Source organism: Solanum pennellii, chromosome 4 (assembly GCF_001406875.1).
Source record: "Solanum pennellii chromosome 4, SPENNV200".
Lineage (NCBI taxonomy): Eukaryota > Viridiplantae > Streptophyta > Magnoliopsida > Solanales > Solanaceae > Solanum > Solanum pennellii.
In genome coordinates, this window is record NC_028640.1 from 74002968 (window position 1) to 74025033 (window position 22066).

General features: G+C 31.3%; 2 protein-coding genes across 4 annotated transcripts; one reads left to right on the forward strand and one right to left on the reverse strand.

The window, feature by feature from the left end:
* On the reverse strand, positions 1 to 4529 carry LOC107018297 (protein DCL, chloroplastic). Its single transcript, XM_015218749.2, has 3 exons — positions 3968 to 4529; positions 2583 to 2697; positions 1 to 530 (listed from the first exon to the last, which is right to left on the reverse strand). The coding sequence occupies exons 1-3, from the start codon at positions 4348 to 4350 to the stop codon at positions 354 to 356; spliced, it is 675 nt and encodes a 224-aa protein (XP_015074235.1). The 5' UTR covers positions 4351 to 4529; the 3' UTR covers positions 1 to 353.
* A 6683-nt stretch (positions 4530 to 11212) lies between these two features.
* Positions 11213 to 18105, forward strand: LOC107016003 (glutamate receptor 2.9-like). Of its 3 annotated transcripts, XM_027916118.1 has the most exons (6): positions 11213 to 11546; positions 13177 to 14483; positions 15985 to 16300; positions 16923 to 17335; positions 17446 to 17614; positions 17764 to 18105. In XM_027916118.1, the coding sequence occupies exons 1-6, from the start codon at positions 11246 to 11248 to the stop codon at positions 17796 to 17798; spliced, it is 2541 nt and encodes an 846-aa protein (XP_027771919.1). In that variant the 5' UTR covers positions 11213 to 11245; the 3' UTR covers positions 17799 to 18105. The 3 variants fall into 3 exon arrangements, with proteins under 3 accessions (XP_027771919.1, XP_015071959.1, XP_015071960.1); XM_015216473.2 differs by having other exon boundaries at positions 11214 to 11546; positions 17446 to 18105; XM_015216474.2 differs by having other exon boundaries at positions 11232 to 11546; positions 16941 to 17335; positions 17446 to 17934.
* The last annotated feature ends 3961 nt before the right edge of the window (positions 18106 to 22066 follow it).

The window sequence follows — 22066 nt, forward strand, 5'->3', positions numbered from 1 at the left end:
TTGCAAAGTGAAAACTCTAATACATAATATACTATCATTCAACACTTTGTAAAATATAAAAATGCTTCTTTTGCAACAGTATGAGACCTGGCCATCTAAGCAAAACTTACACTAACTTGAATTTCTTTTGATCACTAGAGTAAATTGAATTCTACAGTGTAGATTTTTAGACAAAGTAATTGGAAGGGCAATTCTACTGTGAGTAGATTGCAGTAATCTCCCAATAAATATGAACTTATATCACAAGCTTCAAAAATATTTGATCGACACTCAACATAGTGTGCTAGGCAATAGTAAAAGAGAATCTCCTTTGCATGAAATTCAGGGTAGCTACGAGTTTCCGAATGATACATTCAGTCATTACGCTTCCGCTTCCGAAAATGCCTGAGGATAAAACTGTCAGCATAGAGTGGATAGTTTTTTCTAATTAACCCCTTTATGCATTTCCAGTATGAAAAGTCCACTGATTCACCATCCTTGCGGACAATAAATAAACATCTTGAGTTTTCAAAATCTGGATGGTACCCTACCTGTCAAGCAAAAACCAAGTGATATGCAATGTTAAGAAATTTGCAGAGAATCTTTCCGTGCACATGTTAAGTTGTACAAACCTAAAAGGACAGTCTACATCCTGGAAATAGCACATAAAACAATCGAAAACTAGTTCTCGAGTAATACAGTTCTATGAGCTACTTATCCTAATACAAAGGGGTTACAAGTTACTGAAATGTGCTTAAATAGGTAATTTCCACTTATTGACAGTAGAAAACCCCCTTGGCAGGGTGCCAAAAACCCAAGTGGTTGTTCACCACTTAAATACTAAGCTTAGTTATGTTTACTTATTTATATTCCTTTGTTCACTTATTTATATTTTTGACAGGTAGAAGTGTATGCAAACCCTGAAGATGTAGTCCAACTTAAAGATAAAATCGTTCTCCACTGCACTACCAACTCTCTACTAGATCCCTTGAGTACATTGTAAAATCCTGAAACTAAAATCTTGTTTTCTATAACTGAAAATTTGTCCTGAACCCATTTTTCAAGCGCCACAACTCCCTGGCGATATTGTATTTGGTCTTTTTCAAGTATGACTTGGTCTTTTGGCCACCTCCCTCTGATCAACTTTCCAGTTTACTCAACATTCATTTATAATGTCTTTGCCTTCTCTTATTCTGTCACCAAGAAATTCCCAAAAAATTCATGACTTCCCTCAGCTTATTCAACTATAAATCTGATCCATTATTTTGTCAGCTTCAATGACAGGCTTATTTATCTCATCAGTCATCTGAGGAATATTCACGAACCATTTCTTCAAAATATATTCCAATTGATATTCCATATCTTGTTCATTCATGGCGTACATCATGGTTACTCTCTTCGTCCCATTTTATGTGGCACCTTTTCCTTTTTAGTCCATCCCAAAAAGAAATGTTTTAGACCACAAGTTCCAAAAGTCTTACTTTTTTTCTTAAACACCGTGTCAAGTCAGATGGTGGCACATAAAATGGGACGGGGAGTATTTCACAAGGTTTTGTCCTCCATGGATTCTTCCACAGTTGTCCAATCACCTATCTCCTTGAACACCCTTCATCACCATATATTACATTGGATTTCCCTAAAATATTACACCATTCAGACTCGCAATTTCCACATTCCAGTTACTTCCCTTTGTTTTACTGTTTGTAGTTCCATTTGACCTCAAAGGTGTCATCCCTTCCTGCACCATCAAAGCTTTTCACAAGCACGCCTTCCCCTACAGTAGTTGGGGCGATTCACCTATGCATTGGATTTGATACTGTTTCAACCTTAAGAACAGGTTAGATGTCCATTCCTAGTGATGGATTGGGTTTTCCTGCTATTTTTGCTACATTCTGATACCCTTGGCTTCAGCACTGGTATGTGTAACAATATGATTCTCTCCTGGTCCTATTGAACCTCAAAGTCATAAATAGAGCAAGGTAATAGTCCTAAAAGGCAGTTTAGTCGAGCTCAATTTATTTTGATTAAAAAACCCGTAGTGTTGACCTTCCATAAACCTAAAACAATACAATATCCAACAAATATGAAAGAGCTCCAAGAAATAAATGAAGTTCCCGGCCAACAGATTTTACAAGTTTCAGACGGCAATTGTGTTGAGGGTTATACATCACACAGAAAATGCTGCCAAGAGGGCAAAATATAATGTTTGCAACATAACCTGAAATAGTTGGTGGTACTATCAAATAATATTTTTTTCTTTCCTCATCAAAACTAAAGAAGCACATAGTACTATATTTCACCATGATATGAATAGAGTTCAAGAAAGCTACTAAGATAGGGAACCCTTTCTTAGTCCCCTACCTAAAAGTAAGATTATTTTATCTCTAATTTGAGATTGCACACTAGTTTCAACTTTCAAATGCATGCAAGGTAGTTATCCAGTCATTCTTTGCGTGCAAGGTAGTTATCCAGTCATTCTTTGCATGCAAGGTGAATTTGTGCGTGGACAGATAGAGAGATCAAACCAAGTGAACAGAGAAAGATGCTATGTGAGATAACAATGCAAGCAGATCAGTAAATGAAGCAGGAGGAGGATGGCATACAGTAATGTAATCAACTCCAGGGCCAATCTTCTTGTCGCATTCCGGGTGATATGGAAGCAATCTTTGTAGAATTGTTCTCTGATGATCAGGACTTAACCTATCGCCAATTGCATATCTGCAAAATTGTAGATTGAACAAATGAAATGAAAATAAAAAAAATAAAAATGATATCAATGTTTTTCAGGGGTTGGGGTTCGATTGTAGAAATATATAAACATTTTTTATCAAGTCAAGTATGCACAGTAAACATATAGGATTTGGGGGTTCAAAACTATGGCGATGCATTATTTCATATTTCATTTACATACAAGACATCTGACATGAGGCAAGTAAGTACCTTTTTGTAGAATGGACTTCTTTTTTGAAAAAAAATAATTAGAAAGGTTTTTTGTAGAATAGACTACTCAGGGAGAGGCTGATGACTATCTTATCTCCGTCAACAACTCAGAAACAACTCCATTGAAAAGAAAGGAAGAGGGGATGAAAACAGACTGACAACCAAGTTAACTAGAAAGTTTAACCATAACCCGATCTCCAAGATAATTTTTGTATTCCTCTGATTACAGCAAAACATTGTGGTGACTTGATTGACCAGTTCAAAGGCTAACTTCATCCACGGTACTATTCATCAACCAGATGTCAACATTCACCAAACGCTTTCACGTTGTTAGGAGTTGGAGTTTATGACTCATAAGGGCATAAACTACCTAAGCTTCTAGATAAGGTATTCTGCTCCGAGTTGTCGACATCATAGCTATGAGAAAGTAGTTGCTTTTCACTGAGAACCACTTAAAAATTTTGAAGTTACCAAACAAAATGTATGTCAAAATAACAGCTTGACTCAGATTAACAGCGAAGCTATAATAAAAGATTCAACGAACTTGGAATTGCTGGAGCAGAAGATATATAATTTTCACTAGGTGAAAGCTCCAAACAGAAAATCTCCCTTTGCTTGGAGCAGCTTAACGTTGTCATCCTATGAGGGGTCTAATGCTCCATTTCTTCAGAGCATATTGATATGATTATGATCATCACACATTTTAACAAAATGTCTTTACAATTTAATTGCCCTTTGCTATTGAAAACAAAAACTGTGTAAGCAAGGGAAGAGGCATCGAAGGACAACAAATGAGCAGTCAAAGAAGAGAAAGAGAGCATACTTTGTTTTCCCTGCATTCAAAGTTTCCTTTTTTCTACTTACTAGTTCATATAATACAGTAGTTATTTCCAGTTGATAAGAAACATGAAGCAGTAGCAGAATCCCCAGAAAGTCTCTTAACTTTTCGAGATAAAGGCACAAACATACAGCATATTACATACATGAATCAATAAACAAGTCCTTAAACTTAGTAGATTCTAAAAGAGAAGCAAAATTGAGACCTTACTTTCCAGAATGAAGAATCATTCTAACAAAACCAACAAGCGGCACAGTATCCTCTAAAATCTGGTCCTCCCAATCAACCCAACCCTCTCCATCTCCGCTCTTCTTCCCTACTTCATCATCCGATTCCTCCTTCACCAACTCCTCACTTTCTGACGTCGTCTCCAACTCCGTCGAAATCACCGGCTTCCGCAACAGCTCCGCGTTATCACTCCGAATCCCTCCTCCCTCTGAACCGGTCTTCACCGCCGCGCAACGACACAACCGCAATCCCCCGCAACGTGAGAAGGATAAAGAAGACGGAGATAATAGTAGATGATGAGAAATAGGGCTATGATTGTTTTTTCTGCATAAAAAGTGAAAATTTGAAGTACAAATTGAAGCCATTTTTCGCCTGAAATTCGAAAACGCCTTTCAATAAAGTTTATTGCTTTACTTCAGTATTCAACATTGTACTATCAACTCAAACGAATTGAAGAAAGAGAATTTTGTCTCTCGTGGCGAAGGACTGTACAGTGCTGAAAACTAACTGCTGCTTTACCATGAAGAAGAAGAAGATAAGTGTAAAGAAGAAAGCTGACCGCTTTATTGGGTGGGCTGGATTCTGGATATTTGGATATTGGGTACGGGATTCGGGTCAAGTTACATTAGACAAAAACCAAAAAAAAAAAAAATTAAAATTTTCATTTTTTTTCTTATTATGTAATTTATCTATAATGGGATAATAAATTGAAAACTTAGAGGTAGAAAATGTATCATATATGTTTTTTTTCTTTAAATTGAAACTAAAATTTCATTATATATGTGTATAATCAATTTAATTAAGTCTGAAAGTTATGGGTATTTCTATTTTAAATTTCTTACTCTCATATTTTCAAGGAGGAGTTTTCTATTCAATGAACTTTTTTTTAAATGATATAGGACGAAAAAAGAAAATTCTTTGCTAATATGAATAAAGTAAATGTGAAGTGACTTGGGATCAAACAAACTAGCATCAAAATCAATTATGTTATTGTTGCATTGTGAAGTGTTTTATATTATTTGAATATGTCTTAATGTATTGAGTTTAAAGTTTTAGTCTATCTTTTATTGTATTTGTGAGATTTTCATGTTATTATAGAGTACATTTTAAAGCATTTTAAGCTTGAGAAATATAGGGAATAGTTCAAAAAAAAAAGTAAGCACTAATTTAATTATGATAAAATGTATTGAGCGGAACAAGAAGTACTTTTCTTCCCAACTTCTCTCATGTAAAGTTATTGTTTCTATTAAGACAAATAGGAGATGAGTAAGCATTCAATACATTATATTGCGGATAAAATCAACATTAAAAAATGAATTAAAATCTGAACGAGAATTAAAAGTACATCAATATTGCAAACGTGATCATTAGTGCTTTATTGCTTTATATGAAAGAAGAATTATAAGCATAATTTTGAGTTTCAACCCAAAGATAATAGACTCTTTTGTGCCTTTTCTCTCTCACACTACATTCAAAAGATTAGTTGTTACTCTTTCAATCTTAAAATATTTATTGTGTTTTTCATCTACATATCCCTTTAACGTTTGAGTATTTTATCTTTATTCATGTCTTTATAATTTAGGTTTTAGGATTTGAATCTGGAAACTCAGTTCACTTAAACAATTGAGTCAACTTATAGTACAATTAAATGATTCAAAACATATACACATGTCTACGAAACTAAAAATAATATATATAATTATTTCTTATCGAGAGATTTCGGATGAACGGAGCCACCTTACAGTCGGAGGTTCATCTGAACCCCCTTCGACGGAAAACTATAGTATTTATGCATGGTCAATTATTTTTTTTAGGTACCTCCTTCGACTACTAACTGTGTGTCTGTTTCTTCAAATTTTGAATTTCCATAGTAAAAATTTTGACTCTACCACGACCTCTTAAATACACCCTAATCGTGCCTTTCTAAATTTTAAATGGGACATGCGAAAATGAATTTTATGACTTATGAGTGGGTCCTTATATGACTCGTCCAACTGTTTAATTTTTTCTTTCTAATTTTAGTTTAACAATCGATATTTAGAATCATACAATAAAGTAAATTTCTTGGAAAAGAGTACAATATTCACAATACAGTAGTGATTAGTGCCATGTTTATATTTAACTCGTTAACTATTTATGGATTTGTTTAATTCAATTTGCAACATTTCTTTTTCTGAAATTCATAACTTCACAATTTTTACTCTTTGAATAAATCTACTTTGATACAATAGCTTGCAATCATATAGAAAATATAAGTTCCACTAAAGAAACTTAATGCGATAAATTCTGATGGAAAAGAATGCTAATAAAGAAAATCAATTGCGAGTATCTACGTGGAAAATCACTTACTAAACCAACTCAATAAACGCATGTAGATATTTGCAATGTAGTTGTAGTAAATAGTATGACTATCATACTATCTTCTACTGACCTTATTATGTCCACTTGTTCTTTAATCACTTTGAACTTTGAATAAATTCCAAGGAAGATTCTTCAAAAAATCAATTCTACAATTTGATTGTAGTCTTAATCACTACCTTGTGCAATTGGTCTAACGATTAATGAGAATCATGAAAAGATCATATTCATAAGAGTATAACTAATAAGTATCCGATGGAATAGTCAAGATGTGAATATTTAAGAAAAGTCTTTGGTCCTTCTCTATAGCTCTTTCATATATGACTACAAGTACCAATCATGAGTAGAGTCTTACAAAAAATTAGGTGCAAAATGAGGAGGGAAGCTACTTTGTTCTCTTTGTTGGTCTATTTTTTATTGTTTGATCATGTGATATTTTCATTGGCTTATACCAAAAAAGGTGTTAATGGTTCAATATATGATGATTGTAACATCAACATGATAAAATGGAGAATATGAGCAATTATTAATCCAACAACAAAGGTTTGGAAAAGAGCAAAACATAGCTGTCCAGGACTTCAATGCCCAAAAAATCAAAAGTTCACAGTTAGCTCTCTCTATATATCATATATCTTCTTTTAAAATGACAAGGGAACCTACATGCTATCCGTCGGGTGCCCACAAATCACACAAGAGAGTTTACGTAGGACATGTCCTGTGTAACGAACTAGATCAAGAATTATCTTCTTTCTTTCCTTTTCTTTTACCCTTTTTCTTTCTCTCCTATGCAGGCGCGAACGTACCGTTTATGCTACAAGTTCAAGTGAACTCATTAATCATAAGTTAACGTAAAACTAATTGCTAGTATTTTGTTATCATAAGTTTTTACGTGTAAATATACACCTATGCTATTGAACAGTTCATTTGTAAATAATTACTTGTAAAAGTCTTATTTAAAAGTATATGTTGTCAGATAGAGTATAGTTTACATTTATTTGATTATGTCTGCACCACACTCCTCCATCGCAATGAGTGATAGGCGAAACTTGAACCTAGGACTTTTATCTAATTTGATATTATGTTGAAGTGTGTAATCATATCACTATTGATAAACCGCTAATATCACCCTTGCTAAGATCAACACTAATATAACACTACTTTTAAAAGATTGAAACAAATGTTTTGGATAAAGGAGATATAAAGTCATCGCTTTATTTTATGATATGAATTATGTATATATACAGACTCTCATACACAAAAGAGTATGATGTTCAAATGGACAAAAATTAATTTGACTAGTAAACTTTTAGATCTGTGATTTCTTTGTACCATAAATGAAATCACAAAAGGCCAATGCTTTTTGTAGAAGTTGATAAGATCTTTTAATACCAACTAACTTATTAATTAGTAATTATGAAGAATTGACATACCAACAACTGAACTTCCTTGTATATTAAACTGATCTCCACTCTCAGAAAGAAAAAGACTATATATATCAATATTATTTTCTTATGACCTTGGTGTCTGGGTCAACATTCGCGCACCTCGACTAATTCCACGGGATAACTGACACTTCCCACCAGCAACAAGTACCAACCTATCAGGTAACTCTGTCTACCAAGAATTGAACAGATGGAAGAATCACAGTGTTTTTTATATCTATTGAAACCTCAAAATTTTCTACCACTTCATTGACCGCTCGGCCACATTTTTGGGTGTATATCAACTTTTTTCCTTGCACCAATTCTCATATCTTTGCTCTCTAATCCAAGTTCAAATATAACAAATTCATCCTTCTAGACTTCTACTCTTCACTGCTGTTGCTGCCTTGGTAAAAAGGATCAACCCCACCATTCGAAAAGTTCAGAAATCTTAATAAACGAAGTAAGAAATTTGATCAACAGCTACTTTTCTCTTGTCTAATAAACAATCTAATGTGCTCTTTGTAAATATATGATTTTCTTACTTGTGTATAATTTTTGTATCATTTCACATGTACTGTATCCTATTTTAGAAATAAACGCACACACATAGCATTACATATATGAATCAGTAAACAATTCTAACATTAGCACATTCTGAAAGAGAAGCAGAATTGAAACCTTACTTCCCAGAACGAAGAATCAAACTCGGTTCCTCCCAGTTGACCTAACCCTCTCCATCCCCAACTTCATCACCGGAATCCTCCTCACCGGTTGATAACGTCTCCGACTCCGGCGAAATCACCGGCTGCTTTACCATTTGCGGAAGAAGATAAGGTTAAAGAAGTAAGCTTGACCGCTTCATTGGGCGGGCTGGATTCTGGATATTCGGATATTGGGTCCGGGATTCGGGTCTTGTTACATTAACATTCCAATTGATTCAAAATTTAGTAAATTTTTTAACAACTCTATTTTAAAAAATATAACAATTATTAATTTAACTTTATTTTATATAATAAATATAAAAATTGGACCTAATTTATAAAGTACTATACTTTAATATAATTATTTTACATAATATATCATTTTTTAACGTTGAATATATATTTTTTATGGATAAATTACTTATATATTTTTATTACCAGAATAAAAAAGACAAATAAATAACATTACTTTGAGTCATTATATGTCAGGATCATTATTTTTTATGAATCAACATGGATAGCAAATTAAAACTTTAAATTTGAGCCTAAATCCTAAATCCAAACTCCTATTTAATCAAGACATGATGAGCCTATTTAAATTTTATTTGGAATTAAATAGAAAAAAAAAGTTAAGTTTACTACTTATGTGAGTGGATTATAATTTATAGTTTTTCTTTTTCCTTCTTCTAAACTTTAGGTTAATGAACAGTTGAGCTAGTATTTTCTTTAATTAAACATTTAAAGTAAATTTCTAGGAAAGAGTATAGCTAGTTTTTAAGATTAAATAAATTGTTCCATATCATCTTTTTTTCTTTGTTTAGACAAAGGTCTCTTATCATTTGATTTGGACTCATAATATAGTCCAAATTGACCTAATTAAATAAATGAGTTATAATAATGTATATTAAGCCCGGAATGAGCTATATATATATATATATATTTTATACATATTTTTATATACTCTCTTATCATTAAATCATAAATAATAAATATATTTTTATTTTAATCTGACTCAACTACGATAAGTTTGTATTATTTGATGTTCATAATTTATTGACTAGAGGTAGTACTACTATTTACGTGTAGATTCATGGGCCATGCAGATTCTAGATGGCCCAAAAATATCGAAACTACTCGATAATTAATTAGAACGATACAAAATTTAAATAAAATTAACATATATATCAAGAAATCAAACAACTTATTCAACAAGTATTGAACAAATCCTGAGGAAGATCCTTCATGAATTCCTACGTTTGGTAAACGAGACGGAATAGAGAATGATATTTTATGAAATTATAAATATTGTATTTTACATAAGTGGCTAATTTTAATAATTACTTTAGTATCAATTGTGTAAAATAATTGCAAGACTAATTCATATTAATTATCAAACTTGAGATAAAATAATTCTGTATTTATTTCAGAAATTCATATGTTAAAGTTTAGTATGATCTTTATTAATGAGATTTAAACATACAAACTACATTATATTGTTATGTCAAGGGTGTCCAAAATATGTTATTTAATCACTTTGTTTATTATTTACTTGTATATACAATATAATTTTTCAAACCCTGATATATAAAAGCGTTAGACGATTTTCCTCAAATACTCAGACTTTAGTAGACAAATTTACATGATATAAATATTAATAAAAATATATAATAGATATTCAGTGTAATACTCATAAAATACTCAAAGATTTATACGTGTGGCGTGAATTTGAAATTGATGAAAATTATACTAAACACATAATTTACACAAGTTCTGTTGAGTTGATGAACTTGCTATATTGATGTGGTAGTGATTAATGACATGTTTATATTAACTCACTAATTAATATAGATTTGTTGAATTTAATTAGCAATATAGTTGGTAGTAGCTTGACTAGTATACACCGACCTTATTATGTCCAGTCAGTTTGAACAAGTCCTAACGAAGATTATTTGAAAAAGTCAAGTTTATATATTTACTTTTAAAAGTCTTTGTCCTTCTGCAATTGGGCTGGGGACCAATGAAATATGTGAGAGATTATAGAAAATCAAAAATACAAATTTCAAACAGACACAAAGAAAATATATATTATAATTTGTGATTCTTTTCATATACCTAAAACTTCAGAAATAGTAATAATAAAATGATATCGCTGGGAGGTAGCAAATAACTAATATTAAGGTGTAATTTAAAAGGAAAACACAAAGTCTTGGTTCATCTCTTAATCAGAAAGTGCAAGTAGCATATATTGAGGATAAAAATTGAGGTCACTTGGATATATTTTACATTATTTAATAGATACACCAATTTGAAATTATAATGAAAGACCTAAAATCATATCGAAGGAAATGATTTCAAAAAAACCTTTAAATATTTAGTATCAAATACAGACTTAGTTAAAGATAGAATACAATGGAAGAAAAAGATCTAGGTGATAATTACTAATTGTGGATAAGTTTTAGACTCGAATATAACTTTTATTACTCTCTTTGTCCCAAATTAATTACTTGTCCACTTTTTATTTATTTAGTTGTCTCTGATTACTCGTGCATTTTGATATATCAAGGGGATGGTGGAGCATTATTATCATTTTTTAAAAATATTTTTTTCATTTTTATTTTATTTGTTATGATGATAATATGATATGAATTTAAAGAAGATTCGTATAATTAATTTCAACTTGTTTAAAACTGAGACATAATTATTACGGCCCTTCTTTTAGCCCCCCCTTCATATATGTGCATACATCAACCGCCAACCAATAGTCTAGCCATAGCAAAATGAGAAGTGCTACTACTAACACTATCTTCTCCTTGTTGGTCTATTTCTTACTGATTCATCATGCAACATTTTCATTGGCTTATAACAAAAATGATGTTAATGATTCAATATATGATGATTGTAACATCAACATGATAAAATGGAGAATAGGAGCAATTATTAATCCAACAACAAGAGTTGGCAAAGAGCAAAAGATAGCTATGGAAATGGCTGTTGATGATTTCAATGCCCAAAATTCCAAATGTTTACAGTTAGGTTTCAACTTTGCTTATTATTCTCATGGCCCTGCAGCTTCTCTTGGTAAATTCTTTCTCTCTTTCTATATATATAATACATATCGTCTTTATTTCTTTACTTTCACACTCTGGCGTGAAATATAATGTTAATTAAATATAATAGTTTATCTGGAAAAAAAAATTATTTTACTAGTATATATACATAAATTATAAAATTCAGAATTTACAAATTTTAGATCTTCGATCGAACCTATTTTGGTATAGAGGAAATGAGGAAGTGATGAGAACACCATTCAAGTCCTTGCAAGCTCATTAGGAGTCCTTTTGGTTCACACTTTCATCTATATAGGAAAAATAATCTTTTGTATAAAACTTGATGTAATAAACAAGCATTTTGTTATGGTAATTTTAAGTATAAATAACATGTGTATATCATATATGAAAAGCTTATAAATAAGTATATTGTTATAACAAGTCATTTATACTAATTAGTTCATAAAGAGAAGAGGAGAGTAAACAAGATTTTTATATACTCAAAAGTCATAGTACTTGTTTATATTAGTTAGTTATACCATTTAAGAAATTGTGATTTGGTTCATGAAATAAGGTAGAAATATCTTTTAATTAAATTTGTAATTGAAATTTTTACTTTGATTGGTTGAAGTTAATTTATTCCACGTTATCCTATCATACTACCCTATTGAAGATAAATTAGTGCGAAAATTATAATATCAAAATAACTTAACCCGCGAACCAAACAATCTCAAAAAACCAGGAGTATATATTTGTTTATACTATAAAGTAATTATCCTTTCGCATCAAAGTATAAAGAAAATTAATATATTCGAACTACCACTAGACTTGACTATTAGACTCTTAACTACCCTATAGATTATACCTCATAGTCGGTTTAGTTTGCTTTTATATATTATCATGTTTCAATTTTTAAATATATTATAAGATATTTTTTAATTAATTTTTTTATTTTGATCCTTAACGGTTTGGTTATCGGGTTAATCAATAAGAAAATGTTTAATAAAAAAAACATCTCTAACAAATTTGACCTAATAAGACAGTAATATAACTTCACAACTGCTCATAAAATAGAAACAATATATAAGTGTAGTACAAAGAAAAATTAAGAAGAATGAGGTTCTTACTTTAAATTTTGACGTTTTGTATAATACGAAGTTGTGAAATCAAAGTCACCGTAAAGTGCGAATTGATGGTTAAAGGGCAAATACAGTAAGACTAACTAGTAAGATATTAAAATTAATATATAATATTTATATACACATAAAAGTAGTAAATTACTATAATCTTAATGTGTATTGGACTTACCCAATAGCTCAATATTAAAAATCAATATTGAATTAATAATTTGATAAATTTTTTCATAAAACCACTCGTCAACCCAATAACAATAAACCAATAACATTTTTTCAATTTTGTTAATTAATCGCTTCGATTTTTGCACATCCCTAGCCTCCTCCTTAAATCATTGACCTTTGGATTTAGCTTTAATGACATATAATTCTTATATCATCTCATCTAAAAACTTAAACGATAATTTTATCTATTCTGATATCACATTGAAGTATTTAATAAGTAAAAACTATGTTAAAAAACGACGACCCCGTAAAGTTGACACGAACTTTTTGGTTAGAAACCTAATTGATCTTAAAATTTTGCAGCAACTTATCTTGCCAAGAAGAAGCAAGTACATGCCATCCTTGGACCATTGACACACCAAGAAGCTGCTCTATTTTCTAACTTTGATGATGAAGCCTACAAGGACATTCCCATTATTTCTCTAACTCCAGCTGCCACCTATTCGACAATATTACTCACAGAACCAACTTCACTAATCCATATGAGTAATGATGTTAAATTCCAAATGCAATGCTTTGCTGCATTAGTTGGGCATTTCAAATGGAGAAAGGTGATAGCTTTATATGAAATTAGTAACAGTTTCTCCAATTTGGATTTTGGGCTAATCACTCACCTTTCTGATTCACTCAAACTTGTTGACTCTTCTATTGAATATCATTTAGCTTTTCCTCCTTTGTTCTCTGTTTCAAATTCAAAATCTTTCATTCAAGAAGAACTGGAGAAGTTAAGAATCAAGAATGTTAAAGTTTTTGTGGTGGCACAATGTTCTTTACACTTTGGTTTGGTTCTTTTTGAGGTGGCAACAGAAATGGGAATGATGGGGAAGGATTATGTATGGATTGTTTCAGACAATATGGCAAGTCTTCTTGACTCTGTTGAACCCTCTGTTTTACTGAACATGCAAGGTGTAATTGGTTTTAAGGCAAATGTTAATGTAAAAACTGAGTCTTTTAGAGAGTTCAATGTTAAGTTCAGGAGAAAGTACAGATTAGAATATCCTGAAGAAGAAGAAGGGTATCCAAGTCCTAGCGCATATGCTCTCAAGGCTTATGATGCAACATGGGCAACTGCTAAAGCCATGGAGAAGTTATCCAGAAGTGATTCAAGTGAACTTGTGAAAAGCATTTTGTTGAGTGATTTTGAAGGTTTAAGTGGGAAAGTTAGCTTCAAGAATGGCATGTTATATCAAAAGCCAACCTATAGGATCATTAATGTGATTGGCAAAAGCTATAGAGAAGTATCATTTTGGTCACCAGAGTTTGGTTTTTCTGAGGATCTTGTTGAATACAATGGGATGACGTTGAAAATCGGCAACGGTTTAGAAGGGGATTTGGGGTCAATTTTGTGGCCTGGTGGTAAGCAAACTGTTCCAAAAGGGTGGACAATTGGTGGCCTAGAAAAACCACTTAGAATTGGGGTACCTGCAAGGGGTGCATTTAATCAGTTTGTGAAAGTTAAATTTATCCAAGAGAGGAATGAGACTCTGATTGATGGATTTTCAGTTCATGTTTTTGAAGCAGCAGTAAGGAAACTTCCATATTATCTGCCCTATGTTCTTGTTCCCTTCTATGGTAATTATGATGAAATGGTTGAAGGAGTTTCAAACAAGGTATGTAAATGTATGACTCTAACTTAACCATTGCATCTACTTATAGTCTGTAGCATTTCTAAGCATCTTCTGGTTCAAATTTTAAAATTTGGAAAAAGTTTCAAAACATTTTATAAAGTGGTGATCAGACTAGCTATGTTGCATGAGGCGGAGGGTTGGCCAGTCAAGTACTCGTATGTCCAAAATATGGGAATAGCATAAATGAGGATATTGAGATGGATGTACGTGCTACTAGGAGAGATGGGATCAGAATGAAGCTATTTGGGACAAGGTGGGGTGGTCTCTGTGGTGGACAAGATGGGAGAGGCGAGGTTGAGATGGTTCGGGTATGTGAAAAGAAGATGCACCAATGCCCCACTGTGAAGGTGAGAGGGGTTGACTTTAGTGGGTATAAGGAGAGGTAGAGATAGACTGAAGAAATCTTGGGCAGAGGTGATTGGATAGGACATGACTTAGTTGCAACTCACCAAAGACGTGACCCTAGATAGGAAGGTATGGCGGTCGAGGACTAGGTAGAAGGTCAGCAGTGTTGTCTAGTTTTCTTTTTCTATATTATTATTATTGCTCTCCTACTATCTTATTCTTGTTTATTAGTATTATTGGTTTTTTCCGTTTCTTCAGTTATCATATTATTTTGTCGCTGCTACTATTCTAATCTTCGTTATTTTCAGCATGACTTCTTCAAATATGTTTGCTTTTACAAGCTTGATTTTTTATATGATATACTTAAGCCAAGGGTCTATCGTAAACCACCTCTCTACCTTCACAAGGTAGGGGGGGAAGTTGCATACAATCCACCCTCCCCAGACCCCACTAGTGGAAGTATACTGAGTATTTGGTGTTGTTGTCATTGTTACCAAAATTATTCATCTGCTATGCAAACTTTTTTACTTTTATTCTCTGTTATACTTGTTGTCCCTCCTACCCTTGTTGATAGCAAATTATCCCATATTCGCCCCTGACTTTTACAAGCTGCATCTTGGACTGTGTATGATTCCACATATCAAAATACTTCAAAAGGTCGAAGTCTATTAATATACTTTTAAATATTACTATCTGTTATACTTCAAATTGGAGATCGGATAAGGTCAAGGGTAACAAAAGACCTCTCGTCAAATGAAATGCTATTCTTGAAAAAACTTAAGATACTAGAGTTATTCTCAATAAACTAACAGTTCAATTCATTTGACATCAGTAGAAAGTACAAGAAGTAATGGCAAGGCAAATGACATCAAAATATCAATTCTGATTAGTATTTTGGAATCCTTTCCTCGAGACAAATCTGGTGATATTCTTGGTCATTTGCTAATGACAAGGGTATGAATGACACCAAAGTATAAGGGAAGGTAAAATTGAGATATTTCGTATAGCGGGCAGTATGTTTGATCCTTTCCCCTTAAGATTTTCTTCATGATCAATCAGTAAAATCTGCTACTTAGAACTCATTGTTGCTAGTGTTTTTCTGTTTAACATCTGCAAATACTCACCAGTTCATGAATAGAGTCTGGATGCAGCAGTAGGTGACACAGAAATATTGCCTGATCGCTATGAGCTTGCAGAATTTTCACAGCCCTATATTGACTCTGGACTCGTCATGGTAGTGACTGAAAGACCAAGACTCAAAAAGACCAATTTTATTGTTATCAAGGCCTTCAAGTTGAAGTTGTGGATTCTGCTGGCAGTGATGAGCATGTCTACAGGAGTTGTCATCTGGTTAAATGAGTACGTAAATGAAAACCCGGATTTCAGCGGTTCTTTCCCTCAGCTTATTGGATCAATGCTTTGGTTCTCTGTCACTGTTCTCTCTTTTTCACAAAGTAAGTTTCAAACTTAGAAATACATTATGCTTCCCGTTATCTTCTTCTTTCACACTATTTTATTAGTTCATACAGAAAACATTGTCCCATTTTTATATTTCCTTAATGAGAAGCTTTTATAGTAAATGAATCTTATGACATGTTTAAAAATCCACAAGTTTTAAAAGTCTTTATTTCTTTTCTTAAACTACATGTTGAGTCAAACTCTGTCAAATGAAGTGGAATGAATGGAGAACAAGAAAAAAGGTATTTGAACAAAAAGAGTACCCTTTTACTCTATGAATTATCCTAAAATTTTCTCTTTTTTGTTAGCAAATTTTCTAGTATTTGTCCTTTAACCTAAACGGAACGCCACCTGAAGTATAACAGATGGTAATGTACTAATGTTAAACCACAGTCAAGAGTAGTTGAGTAAATTCTGAACTTCTTACTGAAATGTTTGAGACGTGGAATCCTTCCTTATCTATGTGGAGCTTCCTTAAATTCCAAAGTACAATAGAGGGTAAAATCTAACATAATTTGTATAATAGAGAAATAAATTTTGACTTTTTCGGTTTAGAATAAAGATATAAAGAACTACTGCTTACACTTTGGTCTAAATTCAAAAATTTTATAACTCCAGTTTGGGAAATCATTACAGGAGAAGTGATCAGAAGCAATCTATCTCGACTTGTGCTGACTACATGGCTATGTGTAGTTGTGGTTGTCACAGCTTGCTTTACTGCACTTCTTTCCTCCATTATGACAGTTCCTAGGCTGGAACCTTCTGTAGTAAATGTTGATTATCTTCTAAGGACCAACGCTGCAGTTGGTTGCAACAACAAGTCATTTATAATCAAATATCTGGTGAATTTGCAATTCAAGCCAGAGAACATCAAGGAAATCAGTTCAATCAATGACTACCCTAATGCTTTTGAGAAGGGAGAAATTTCTGCTGCTTTCTTTGTAGTTCCACATGCCAAAGTGTTCCTTGCTAAGTTCTGCAAAGGTTACACCAAGTCAGGACCGGTCTATAAACTTGGTGGATTTGGCTTTGTAAGATCAATATTACATCTTTTTAGCTTTCTAATCTTTTTATGTAATCAACCCTCTTTGTTAGCCTATTTAAATCGTAGTTTCTGACTTTTGATATTTTAATCTATCAGGTCTTTCCAAAGGGTTCTCCCTTAGCAGTTGATATCTCAGAAGCTGTTCTTAAAGTCTCGCAGAGTGGAGAGATCAGACAACTAGAAGAACAAATGCTCATTTCTTCAAATTGCTCTTCTTCATCAGCTGTGGAACATGATCCTGGATTAGGACCAGAGTTGTTCTCAGGTCCGTTACTTATTTCAGGTGCTACATGTGGAATTGTATTTATGATCTCAATCGCTCGTTTAGTCAGAAAACACTGGCTATATTTAAGCTCTATAATTGCAAATAGTGCAAATGTAGTTCTTAGATGTGCTTCTTTGGTTCTAACTCAGTGCTATACAAGAACAGTAGGATCGAGATCAGTTAAAGATAGCAACAGTGTGATTGAACAAATACCAAACAATCAACAGAATATTGAAATGACAGAGGTATTCTGATGGGACAAAAGCTGGTAAATCATGAACAGATTGGCCAATGCTACTTTTCTCGTCTCTCTTTGTAAATATCTGTTTTTCTTCCTTTTTCAAGATCAGCAGTTGTTATGAGCCAAAGAATTTCTTTGTGCAAGTTAATGTGAGTGATACGTTCTACTTGCTTTTTGTTGATTCTTAAGATGTTTTTGGTGATTAACAAATGAATTTCGAGATGCAGAATGATCCTATCTTTTATTTCAATCCATTATTTCGAATTCGAGCCACTGTTACGTAGTTATTCATGTTAGATCGTATGAGATTTTTCGAGGTAAATCTAAATTCAGTTGAGAACGGTTCTTGTCATTCACCTATATAAATTTTTCATTCCATTTATCCACTCCCTCCCCGACCCCCATGCCAATGATATCATGTCAAATTAAATATCAAAAGTCTAATTTGCGTTCCAAAAGCTACCTCAATATAAAAAAAAAAAGAATTATTCAAAGATATAATAAGCTCATATTTCACCAACGTGGGTTCATTTCATTCATCGAATCAATTGGGCTTAGTTAACATCAAGAACGTGTCTTTATTATTGTTCCAATGGGCCCGACAAGCTAATGGGCTCAAAGTTCATGATTTCTACAGACTTCACACGTGGATATGTTGGCCACCGTCATAACAATATTAATCACACGTGAGATTTGTAGTGCCCATCAATGCCTCTTTTTTTTTTCGAATTCGTGTTCAGACCTCAATTAAATTTAAATTGTATATTTTTCGAAGATGACACTTCAAATAAATTTTCTTCATAATCAATACTTAAATTCAAAATTATAATTAAAGATGGAACAATTTCACTGCTACACCACAATTCACATTAATATCAATACTTCAACATAGTAATCTTATTACTAAGTTTTTTTGTTCATACCCCCGTCATTCTAAAATAAGCAATTCATGTTTCTAACTAAAGAGAAGTTAATTAATGATTTTTATTTATATAAAAGGGTAAATACAAAATAAAATATATCAATTTCTTTTTGAAATTGTAAAATATTAGTATTTTTTTAAAAAATAGAATGAAAAAGTTAAAACTTCATTTATTTTGAAATGAAGCAAGTAATTAAATACGACTAACTTTAATTAAGATCCCCTCCTTAATTTACCCCAAATATTTTACCTACTACAACACGCAATGGAACATTTTCAATGCATATCTTGACAAGTACTTCAAGATACATTGTATTTGAAACTCAAAACTATAATAATAGCTAGTCATTATGGGTTTCAATATATTTATAATAAAAATTTGAATAAATTAATATAAATTTGTTTAATAAGAAAGTAAAATATGTATTTAGACGTTTGTAATGTATATTTATCAATTCGTTAATTTTAACTTATGAATCAATCTAATTTTTTTATCAATTGACACGCATATCGTATTATTCTCTATTTTATGATAAGGGAATATTGCATCTCATATTATTCTCTATATATTGTTGTGTCGTACAAGAAACATATACTAAACTTTTAGTTGAGAATGAAATGTTCTAAAGTTCAATTTTCTAAAAATGGTGAATTAATTTCATAGAACAATTTTTAAAAATCTCAATATGGAAAGTACCATCTATATAAGTGCTTCATGACATATATTTCTTTTCATTGTCTTATTAATTAATCAATTTATTTGACGGTCCAATTAACACATTTGTGACAATTTCTATGTCCATGTGAAGTGCATATTGCCAAATTTATATATCAAAAATCTTTTTAAAGCCTTAGATGGTCCCATGAAAAAAAATAATTATTCACATTATTGATATTTCTTTTTTCAGCAATTATCTTTTCCAAAGTCAACTAATAATAATAATATTTTACTTTACCTTTAATCCACCACTAATTATTTGTGATAAAGAAGAACTAATTAAAGTTATAAAAAAAGTGACACCTCTTTTTATTGAATTGAACATATCACATTCCCAAGTTAGATATTTTGTTTTATAGATGGTGACATTTGAAAAAAAAAAATATCCTAAGTTCTAAGACGTTCCACTAATTGATCGGTGCTATAAAATGGAATTTATTTGTTTTATTAGTTTACTTGGTAATCGTAATTCTAGAAGATGTCAATTTGTTGTTTTAATGTATAAAAATTTCTTTTTTTTATGATGATTAAAGGTTGTAGAGTCAAAATTTTTATTAAGAGTTTAAAATATAATGAAGTAAACATGTGAGGTTCAACAATTATATATAATGTAATTTTCTATCGAAAAGGTTTCGAATGAACCTCGTGCTCTCAAATATCTATTTTCGATATTTGATATCTATATTGATTTATTAATTTAAATTCATCACACATAAGATTAATTTAAAAGGAAGCGCTCCCTAACTTACAAGATTTTTTTAATATGAAAGACTAAAACCTTAGAGTTTCGATTAAGATATATCATTTATTCGATCTCAATCTATGTTAGTATGTCGAGAAACTTGAAGCAAACAATAGATATATTTAATTTGTGATTTTTAACCAAGACTATAACTTTATTCCTACTTCATCAATTCAAGTTCAACAGAGAAAAGTTATCATTTTACAATTTAAGAAGTCATTCTCCTTTAACCTACCCAAAAAAGCTCACAAAAAACCCATTAAGTACTTTAGGTTTAAGAAAATAGAACTTTGACCTAATTCTAACTTAAAAATTAATTTATAAATATTCTTCAAGATCATCATAGATAAAATAGTCTGTTCTATCAATTCATATAGCAAGACATAATAAAACATATCACATATTCGTGGATGAAATCTTAAAATATTAAATGAGTGAGCTGAGTTGAATTCAAGTGAATTAAAATAAATTTAGCTAGTTAAATAAATTGTTGACCCGTTAAAAAGTTAATTAAACTAAAATGTAAATAATATACAACTTATAATTCAACTTCAGAATTTTAATTATTTTATTTTTTTTAATTTTTTTTTAATACCTAATATATAATAATATAAGTTGTGTCAGTAGAGCCTTTGCCCTAATTTAACTTCAAAATTGTAAACTTTACGTAGTAAAACAAGGAAGAAATCAGATTTTCTTGGAATGAATTGGTCATTCTTAAGAGGACCAAGTCAATACTTTGATTAAGTCAACCAAAATTTTTACTCTGAAAGTGATACTAATATTTATTTATTTTTTAAAAAAAAATAAGAATAAGAATTATGTGTGAAACTTAAAAAAAAAAAATCGACAGAATATATAATTTTCTATACATATATTTAGTAATTCTGTAAATTTAAACATCCATATACTAAAATTTGAAATTATAATAAAAAATTTGATATGATAAATTTTTAATTTAAGATCATATGATTTTAGAAAAAAATTCTAATAATTTACTAAACGAAGACACTTAAATTAAAATAATATAAATATATATTGGACAATAGAGTGAATTTCATTTTGCTAGCATTATGAGCCTAGAGAATCAAAGATTATCCCAAATTTCGAAAGGTGAAGAAGTAGATTCAATTTTCGAACTTATAACCAACTTATGAACTTATAATCAAAGATTATCGCTTGTCTATTTGTTCTCCTTTGTTGCATCAAGAGTCATCAGTATAGAAAAGATCCTATACACTACATTCGAGCAATCTAAGAGGATAACTTGTCGAGCCTATGGTAGACGTTGATTGAAACAGTTACAATTATTTAAAGATACTTGTTCATAAGTTGAAATACTGAGGAGGTTGTCGTCAATAAGTTATCATGAGTATATAAGAGAATTTAAGCATTCTGAATCTAAGTGATTACACACTTGAGATAATATTTATTAAAACTAAGCCCAAAATTTTTTATCATTTATTTCAAACAACTCAGTCTTTATCATCACTTTTATCATCTCGAAGAGAGTCGCTCGATAAAGAAATTCAACTTTGGAGTAAAAATCATTCCTTTGTGAGATGTCGACTTTAGTCAAAGTAGTAAAAAAACAGCACCAGCAAGAACAATATTAAATTTTGTGATTGTATAAAAACGAGCATATCAAGACAAATCATACACACTCGATTAGCAAATTGAAGTAAAGGTGACAAACTTCACCAATAAAATCGTAGTTCTTCAAAATTAAATATCAAAATCACCTTCAACAAATCAAATTATATTTGTACCCCTTTTAAAATATATTTTCCTTATAATCAAAATATTTTTACATATATATATATATATAT

Excerpts from the sequence above, each read along its gene's own strand:
- LOC107018297 (XM_015218749.2), bottom strand. The coding sequence starts at position 4,350 with ATGGCTTCAATTTGTACTTCAAATTTTCACTTTTTATGCAGAAAAAAC. Across the intron at positions 2,698-3,967 it reads ATGATTCTTCATTCTGGAAA|ATATGCAATTGGCGATAGGT; the intron begins GTAAGGTCTCAA and ends ACAATTTTGCAG. Across the intron at positions 531-2,582 it reads CTGGAGTTGATTACATTACT|GTAGGGTACCATCCAGATTT; the intron begins GTATGCCATCCT and ends TTTGCTTGACAG.
- LOC107016003 (XM_015216473.2), top strand. The coding sequence starts at position 11,246 with ATGAGAAGTGCTACTACTAACACTATCTTCTCCTTGTTGGTCTATTTC. Across the intron at positions 14,484-15,984 it reads TTGAAGGAGTTTCAAACAAG|AGTCTGGATGCAGCAGTAGG; the intron begins GTATGTAAATGT and ends GTTCATGAATAG. Across the intron at positions 17,336-17,445 it reads AACTTGGTGGATTTGGCTTT|GTCTTTCCAAAGGGTTCTCC; the intron begins GTAAGATCAATA and ends TTAATCTATCAG.